Genomic DNA, 9,476 nt, shown 5'->3' with positions numbered 1-9,476 from the left:
TGTAATTTATCATCTTGCCCTAAAGTGTCCCTTCCAACCCCAGTATTCATTCTGAGGCTGTTTTCATACCCTGTCTGATTTAGGATGTGGTTACAAAACTGGACGCTATATGCCAGTGTTGCACTCCTCAATACTATATATGGAAATAAAGACACCTCCACCTCGCTCCATCCCTCTTAGACAACTTAAGCTTGCACAGCACGTCTCTTCCATCACTTCCTTTTTGTGGACAAAAATCACAGATCGCAGCCCACTGTGACTCAAAGCACCAAGGCAAGATGCCCGCTCTAGCTTCTCGAGTCCCGGGCTGTATCTCTGCAGATTTTCTGTATAACATACCTGTGGTGAAGCTCTTCCTGCTCGTGAGCGCTGATGAAATTTGCCTCGGTCACTGCAACTTTCTCTTCTCTGCAAAAGGGTAATAATGTTAGTATCTGCGTAACCTACTGTGCAACACTCCTCACAAGTGATGTGTAAGAACCTATTTTTAAACTGTGGTTTTGTCAGATCCAGATTTGACTGGATTCGTGCAATAATAGTTATACAGCTATAAAAGATATATTAGAAATTGCATATGAACTGCAACCGTAGCAATTTTTTCGGCAACTCAAACTGGAGAATCCTGGCATTTCCTCTGCAGATGACTTTGGTTTTGGCACCTCCAGCTCTGTCTAGTTCAACTTAGAAGTTGCTTAACAGCAATGAAAGAACCTGACCATATTCTCAGAAGAATTTGCCTTTTTGCTCTACCAGTGTGGGTTAATTTTCAGCCTTTTTTTTTTTCCTTCTGTGTTGACTTAACTGGGAGTGCAACGTTAAAGTGCACCAAACAAAGGAGTCTCTTAGAGGATCCTGTTGAGATTTGTTATCTGATCATGGCTGAGATACAGAACGTTTCCCGGCTGGGGCAGCGGCAGAGGCAGTGTGTGGTACAGGCAAGTCAGCTGAGGTGTCCCATGCAGCTGGAAATCCACATCGTTGGATCTACAGCTCTGAACTGGTAGGAGCAAAGGCGTAACAGCGTGAAGCTTCCAAGAGGAGAGTTGGAGCTTTCATGATAAATACTTCCTGGCTGGGAAAGAGACGTCGGAGAGTGGTAGCTGTTTACAAAGTATGGAGAAAGTTATATATTTGAATTGCTGAGTGTGTTGTAAGGCAAGTGTTTCATAATAGTGATATAATGCCCTTAATAGCTTAAGTAGCATTTCAGAGCACTGTTGAATGCATCTCACTGCTCATTGTTCAGTTAACAGCCAGACCAGTGCAGTGTTGTCCTCTGCAATATATTCCCAGTATATGTTACCTGCATACTGTCGGAAGAGGTTTCTTTTGTTATTTTCAGCCTGTTGGGCCCAAGGACTTTCTTACATTTATTACTAGCGCTTTTTTTTTTTTTTTTTTTTTTTACTGTTTCTTCCTTGTTCTGGTTTTGTGCCATGCTTCCTTGGTGTTTACTTCCTTGAGCATTAGTAGTTGTTTGATTATGTGTCTTTCAGATGACCTCTGTGAACTCTTCTTGGCTAATCTCTGTTTTGGCATCCCTCTTGGTTTTTCTCTGCCGGTTATCGTTCTCTGAGCTCCCTGCATTTTGTCCATGTTAATGTTAATGAAATCATGTTAGGTTAACAGTGACATTATTCATCCTTCTGGTTTCCTTATTCATTATAGTGGTAAGAAAGAAGAAAGAGCACTGCTGTAACTGTCTCGCCTAGTTCAGTCTCTGTCATTGGCAGCCATCGTTTTGCAGTGTCTGTGCTAACTGCAGTCTGGTATATTTGCTCCCTTGATCCCTGTTTGATAAATAGGACATCGATTTGCCTAGGATTGAAGGTCTCTGGAGTTCCAGGTGTTTTTATAGCTCCTGGAGAGCTCCCCTTTCAGAGAGATCCATATCTGACCTTCAGGAGACTGGACATTGCCATGTGTGCCAGTGTGGGCTGGAGTTCTTCCAATGCCCTACAGTTAGGAGTCATTCCGTGTCATCAAAGCAGCACAGTAATTCAGGACAGAAATGCTAAAACAAAGCAGGCATTGCTAGTGAGCCTGGTGTAACTGCCCCCATTGTGCACCTGAGTGTCTGATCTTTATGTGTTGTTAAACCTTGCACCCTATTTTGTTGATGTGAATAACCGGGAAGACTAAACTAGCAGTAAGGAGATTAATCACTGGGCCTCATAGCATTTTAGAAAGACAAAGCTAGTAGATGCTGTGGGACAAATTACCACTTATTTTTACATCAGCTTTGGCTTTTAATAGAATCATAGAATCACAGAATGGTTTGGGTTGGAAGGAACCTTAAAGACCATCTAGTTCCAAGCCCCCTGCCATGGGCAGGGACACCTTCCACTAGACCAGGTTGCTCAAAGCCTCATCCAGCCTGGCCTTGAACACTTCCAGGGATGGGGCATCCACAGCTTCTCTGGGCAACCTGTTCCAGTGCCTCACTACCCTCTCTGTGAAGAATTTCTTCCTGATTTCTAATCTAAACCTCCCTGATTTCAATTTATCCCCATTCCCCCTTGTCCTGTCACTACAGACTCTTGTAAAAAGTCCTCTCCCAGTACCCTTGTAGGCCCCTTCAGATACTGGAAAGCTGCAATAAGGTCTCCTCGGAGCCTCCTCTTCTCCAGGCTGAACAAGCCCAATTCTCGCAGTCTGTCCCCATAGGAGAGGTGCTCCAGCCCTCTGAGCATCTTCGTGGCCTCCTCTGGACTCGCTCCAAGTGGTCAATATCCTTCTGATATTGAGGGCTCCACAGTTGGACGCAGCACTCCAGGTGGAGTTAATATGCTTCTTCGTGTCCGGTGACTGTTAGTTTTTCTCCACCGTCCCTGCTTCCCTTTAGCAAACACGAGCTTAAGGTGCTCGCACAGCACGGCCATGGCAGCAGCCCTGTGGCTGTCAGAAAGACAGCACACAAGCCAAAGACATCGGTGTCTCATCTGTTCTCCCAAAACCGTCCTTTCCTTCAAGAGCCCAGCTAAAAATTTCAAGTTTGAAAAGACGATCAGCTGTGCCAGAAAACGTTCTGCCGAGCTGCAGTTAGATATTGTGGGGGGAGATGGTTTCTAGCCTAGCCATCAGAGCTCTCTTCTAGCTCCGCAGCGCTCGTTTGAGTGGCACATCAAGCAGAGGCCCTCGACGATTCGTACGTCACATCTAACCACAGTGACACGTGTCGATTTCCATGTAAAACTGTGGAGAAGTAGGTATGTGCTGTAGCTCAGCTGTGTATGATCGAGACACAGGGCCTCCCCGTGTGGTTCCAGGAAATGAGTTTATCTGTGACAGCCATCGTGTTCGCACGGCCCTAACGCAGCACGGCTCGGCACGGGGCTTCTCCACCGCCAGCGTTAGCCGGGTGAGCCCGCGGGGATGCTCGCCTGCAGCCACCCTGTGCTGGCTCCAGCCTGGCTCGCCGCTCCCTGCCGGATCCCCTAGGGTGCTGGCCTTCCCGCGCAGAGCAGGGCTGGGCGGGCAGCAAGCCTCTGCGTCGCACCCGCCGAAACGCCGGGATGCTGGAGAAAGCGGCACTCCAAATTCTCTTCTGAGGTGGAGGATGCTTTTAGGGTCATTTAGCCTAAATGTGGCAATCCCTGGTTTTTTGAGCCACAAAGTAATAGAAACTGCTTTTACCTATGGTTTGGATTGCGGCAGCGAGTAATGCTGATTTCTTAGTTTAAAAAAAAAGGGAAAACAAAAAAGGAAAAAAAGGTAACTACTCAGCAGCTGGTAACTCAAAAGAATTTGATTTTCTTCATCCATATCTGTGTATCCATGTAGTCTCCATTCCAGGCACGAGCAGGCTGTGCTGGGAGGTTGGGTTACTGCATAGTACATTCTTTTTAGTGACTTGAAAGAATGCCAAAGCAAACACTGTTTGAAGAAAAAAACCAACCCTAAAAAGTAAATGGTGTAGTTTGTTGCCCTCCATATGGTTAGCTGTCTCAGAGGTCATAAAACGTGGGTCCTTAGGTGGCACAGCTGGGTTTATGTAGCATATGCAGATTGTGAGTTTGGCTTTAAGCCAGATCTACTGGATTTTTCCATTTTGCTTGTATGATGAGGAGAGGTGGGTAAGGTGACTTCAAGGGGCAGTTCTGTGATTTCATTCATATTTGTATTAGAGAGCCTTTTAAGAGTGTTTAGGATTAGAAACCAGTCTAAATAGAACACAAGTGCAAAAATAAAGCGAGGTTCACTCTTTTTGTCATCGGCTGAGCCTGCAGCCCAGCACAGCCCCAGCTCGCCCCACCTGACCACCAGCACCTCGCGGCTCGTTGCGTGCTGTGGTTACCGGTGGTTATACTGCGAGGGGAACCAGCAGCAGCCAGAGAAACCCACACCGCTGCTGCAGCCATCCGGAGCGCGGGTGTTTCCAGCTGCACGAGCGTATACGCCCGTGCACGTGGGTGTGCGCCTAGAGCAAAGGATTGCGCACAGGCAGGAATCCTCTGGGTCATGGCTCCTGCAGATTGAGGTGATGAGGGTGTTTCGCTGCTCTCCTGCCGGGGGGGGTGGCGTGGGGCACCTGGCCCGCTTTGGCAGAGCGGGTGCCTGCGGGCTGCTCCCTGCCTGGCACACCACCAGTACTCTCCCCTTTGGCTGGTTCTGTCCCCCTCCCAAGAAACCAGTGCGGCGCTTTGCACCTTGTCACGGTTGGCAGCGCTCCTGGGCCAGACACAAGTGCCTCTCTCTGCTGGGAGGAGCGGCCACCAAAGGCAGCCGGAGCTTGAAGAAGTGGCTTTTCCTGCTTCGAGTCCTGAGGGGACCGTATCAGTAAAGAGCTTTTTCCAGCCATGTGAAGGGAGTTTTCTGCAACAGAAATAACCAATGTAAAATAAAAATGAAGTTGGCAAGCAGTATAAAGGCTTCAGCTTAATAAATGCAAGATTTAGTAGTGTATTTTTGCTGCTGAGTTTGTAAAGAAAACCAGACTGCAGAGCTGCTGGGAGCTACCAGCTAAGCACCAGAAACAGGAATGTCAAGTGCTCGATCATCGTAAGGCAGCGGTTGCCTTCTTAGCCAGGGACAGACTGAGTGCAGTGTCCTTTCTGGAGTGTGCTCATCCAGCAATAGCAGCATGTAAGAATTTAAAAAGATGTGATGTTTGTTGGTCTGTTCCGGTCTGGGTGGAAAACGTGATGTAGAAGAGAATAAGCTTTTGGGGAATCCAGATATTTTCACCAAAAATATTTCACCCCATTCGCTAGCGACAGGCAGTGCTTTCTATGCTAACGTCTATTTTAAATGCAAGTCCTTCCTCATGGTCCTTCCTCTACGCTTTTTCTTAGGTAGACAGCACGTCAAAGATTGCTTCTTTATTCTTGATTCAGTTTTTGTGTATTTTAATCGTTTTACTCCTGTCTAAATAAAGCTATACAATAAGTTCAAGTGTGACCAGTCGGTAAGTGCAGAGCGTGTATCACCATACATCACTGTAGTTAAAGAACAAAGAACTCTGTGTACTAAGTTGTTTAATTACTTAGATACATGAATAGAGGCAGAGTTCAGTGTAAAGAACTATGAAGTTTGGTGTAAATGCTCCATTTAATTACAGAGCAGCATGTTTTAAGTTTTACCAACTAATGAAAACCATTCTTCCTTTACAGAAAGAATTAAAAGTACAAATGCAAAATAGAATTTATGCTTTTTTTTTTTTTGGTGATTTAGAACAGCATTCTGTTTGGTAAGCTAGTCAACTTACTCTCTGTCATATCACATTCTTCTTACGTTTCAAATTACTCTGCTGTAATTGGTAAGCAAAACTGAGAGGGAGAGTACCGCTTTCAGATACAACTTTTTTTCTTCTGCACCAATGTGTGTGACACAGTGAAGTCAAATGAGTATGAGAAAGTCCAGCCCCAGCAACACTTGCTCTCTCCTGTGGTACTGTTAAAATGAATGGCTTTCTGTTGTTTTTCTTTAATTCCTTTACTCTAAAGTAGGAAAATGTGTGCCCGTTGTCTGAAAATTAGAATGTGTTTATAGGTGTGGATCCCCTAAGCTGTATGAACATTAATCATTTAAAATGTGAAGAGAGCAGCTCATGTTCCCATAGCTGTACTGTACTCTCTGTACAGCACTCTCTGTTGTACTTTTCAAGATTTAAAATTTTCTATGATACATATTTTTTGTCTGAAGATCGTTGCTAGCTGGACGTGCTCATTTATTATCTCTTGAAATAAATGGGTTGCCTTTGGTTAAAATTCCTCTCTTCCCTAAGAAGTTACTCTTGATTATTTCTCTTGGATGAATGTATTGCCTGTGGAATCCCAAGAACAACTCGTTTTTTCTATTAGGAACCATTGATCCATCCCTTAGCCTTATGTGTCAGTGATTGTGAAAACGAGTTTCTCTGTCGTGCCGTTGAGCAAGTGCTTAGGTTTGCTGGCAGGTGCTCCAGAAGACCTCGGTCTGGACTGCTCACGGGAGCAAAACTCTGCCCTTGATAAAATCCCGTTTGGATTCAGGGACTCCCTCTGGAAGTGAGGGTGGTCGCTGCTGCTGGGACCCAGTTGGAAACGTGAAGTGTTCTTTGGGAGCTGCTGCCGCCTTCTAAGTTTTTGCTTTGCTGTGCTTCATGGGCCCACCCTTTCAAATTCCGCCATCCTACAGAACTGCTGTTACAATAAGAATTAGGGCTCCATAGCAAAATCCAGCTCTTCTTCACTGCCACAGTTTATCTATATAGTCACATACAATATGAGGATTTCTGTTGAGCATTTGAGGCATCACAAATAGAGGATATAAATATTAAGGAATGAGCAGCAAAAGCCACAACATTATCCTGGAACAAGAAAAAAACCAGTTATCATGGAGACCTTGCTCTTCTAGCAAAGAGCAAGGAGGTGAAATAAGGATTGACAAGTTTAAAATTAGTCTGGGGGGTTTAGAGTCATGGAAAATGGCCTTAAGATGTCACCTCGTCAAGTGGCTTCCCTCAGGAGACAATCACTTCATCTGCTCTCAAAGTCCTCCAGAGAGGCAGCTCTTGTAACTGTGCTGCCTGACTGTCCTTGCTACGAAAAAGGCTTTTTACTAGTGTCTAACCGGCACCTCCTTGCTTCCAAGCAAGCCCATTCGTCTTGCCCTGTCTGGACCCAGGTGTATTCTGAGGCTATCACTGTCATTTCCATGGGCATCACATCCTGTCGGAGTATCACACGAAGTTTACTGCATTGGAGCACTGGGCTTTCAGCATACCTAATAATTACTTAGAGAGGGTGTTGCTTCATCAGTTCAACATTCATCTCCACTTCTCCTAAAGAAAGTTGCAGCTGTTAGGGGTGATACAACGATGCTACAGCTCAGTACTTCCAGCTTTTACTGTTCTTTTCTTCGCAGCTGACTTTCAGTTACGTTTCCGTGTTGGAGAAGAAGAAAATACTTAGGATGCTCTGGCAGCCTGTTGCCATCTGGTAGAAAACAGCAGAATTATTGCCTTGAGAGTTTGCTTTACACTTTGTTCAAATACATTAATCTCCAGTGGTAGATCTATTGAGAGAGTAGGCAAAGAGGTAATCCAGTATTTTTGTTAGCAACTCTAATTCTCTATCAGCAATAAAGGTGTTTTATTTCAGTTTACTAAAGCAAAAGTTGTCAATGAAGAGAAACATGCTGAAATATTCCAGTCCTGGGGCACAACAGGAAGATGAGTCCAGTTTAATTAACAGGTGTAACAGGCCGAGAAAGTCAACAGGCACATTCAGTCTTGAGGTGTCGTGTGGTAATGCCAACGATGCTTTGGTGCAAGCCTGAGGTGGATTCAGGTTGGTAGGTATCTGTTTAGATTTCAGCAGTAATAAAGCACAGCTGGACAGGACACAGTGTGTCACATTGGAAATCATCGACTAGCTCAGCTGTGTGCTGGCTGTATACTTCACACATATCAGGCAAAGTGTCCAAAGCTAGGCAAGATTATGGGTTTCTGTATGTGTAGTTTATGCTCATAATTGGTATGACCTAACTTGTATTTGCAGATAACCATTGCTAATTAAGATCCTCAGTGACTCTATGCAATGCTAAATGCCATGTATGAACTAGCCATGTTTAAAGATGCACGTTCAACTTCAAATACCTGTATTTTTTCATCTCTTGCTAAAAATAAATCCTGTATTAAGGAGCCCAGTTGAACTCATTTGTCATTTATATCAGTAATGAAGTAGGGCCATACCTTAACCTTCTAAAAAAAAAGTTTAGGTCTGGTCTCATTAATCAGCACCCACCATATTGCTTTGTTTGTTTTTTTGTTTGTGGTCTGTTGTTTTTTTTTTTTTAACAGAACATAGGAAACTTGGCAATCTGACTGTGACAGTGAAGAAGACCGTCCCCTCTCCAGAAGCAATACAGATCCTCTACCAACGCATGCGATATGAATACGAGTTTTATTACTATGTCAAAGAACAGTTCCACCTGCTAAAGCGCAAGTTTGGACTGAAGTCTCATATCAGGAAACCACGTCCCAGACCCGAGTTCTTCATTCCTTCTCCCCTGGAAACAGAGGAACCAATAGACGATGAGGAAGAAGATGATGAGAAGTGGCTAGAGGATATCTATAAAAGGTGATGGATGGAAGAGCTATCCTTTCTATTCCAGTGACCCCTCCAGCTTTCTTAAGATTTTTTTTTTTAATTATTATTAAAAGTAATTCCTTAAGGAACTGAGTTAATGTGCAGCAGCATTTGAAAAGGAATGAAAGAGACCATTCCCACATACCTGGTTTTGCAGGTTTGATTCATAACACGGTGTTGGCTCTATAGCTCCCTTGCTATATCATAGTTCAAGAGAGAATTATCTACTGTCTATCACAAAATAACTTTTGGTGTACCCAGTAGTCCTCTAGGCACCTGCAAAACATCTAAGAATAGGTTAGGCACCCTTGAAAAGTAAGTTTTACAGATACTTGTCTCTCTCTTTCTCCAGAAACAAGTACCCATTGCACAACACTGCGGCATTAACTACGGGCAGCGCAGGCTATGGGCTGTGAGCCACAGGGGAAGAGTGCCTCTTCCTGCCTAGAGCACACTGGTATCCCATGGTACAGTCAGAGCCGCTGCCGTGTCTGTTCACATTGAGGGTAAGGGGCTCAGAAGGGGGCTAGATAGTGACTTCTGAATTGCCCTCTGCCGGAGGAGGGAGGCTGCTATTCCAGCATTAACATTAGTGGATGTAAGGCAAGTTACAGGAACCTGGTGGTTTTGGTAAACCCTTCCAGTTCATAGAGTAGAGAAAGTTCCCTGGTCAGTGGATGGCAACGACGGATGAACAGTGCAAGGCAGGGTTACCCGAATGGCAGAGTTTTGTTTCTGCAGTCGAGTACTTTATCCTATTAGACTCTGAAGGAAAAAGTGCAGCGTACTGTTTTTATGTTCAGGAAGGGCGTTTTTAGATTTTTATTCTTAAGGGTCACAAATCCAAAGAGAGAGAGAAAGTCACTCCTTAAAATCATAGATGACCTGGAACTCCTGTTAATC

General features: G+C 44.6%; 1 protein-coding gene across 1 annotated transcript in view; it reads left to right on the top strand.

Moving 5' to 3' along the window:
* LOC104514328 (uronyl 2-sulfotransferase-like) overlaps window positions 1–8,568 on the top strand; it is a gene marked incomplete at its 5' end in the record, with an annotated part of 31,896 nt that extends 23,328 nt beyond the window's left edge. Inside the window, one exon of the mRNA XM_010157976.1 lies at window positions 8,285–8,568. Coding sequence (XP_010156278.1) covers window positions 8,285–8,568 — 284 coding nt within the window. The remainder of the gene's footprint in view (window positions 1–8,284) is intronic.
* Window positions 8,569–9,476: the final 908 nt, after the last annotated feature.

The sequence above is a fragment of the Eurypyga helias genome, unplaced genomic scaffold, assembly GCF_000690775.1.
Source record: "Eurypyga helias isolate BGI_N326 unplaced genomic scaffold, ASM69077v1 scaffold15688, whole genome shotgun sequence".
NCBI lineage: Eukaryota > Metazoa > Chordata > Aves > Eurypygiformes > Eurypygidae > Eurypyga > Eurypyga helias.
The sequence above is the reverse complement of the archived record's forward strand: the minus strand, read 5'-3'. Positions and strand labels throughout refer to the sequence as shown.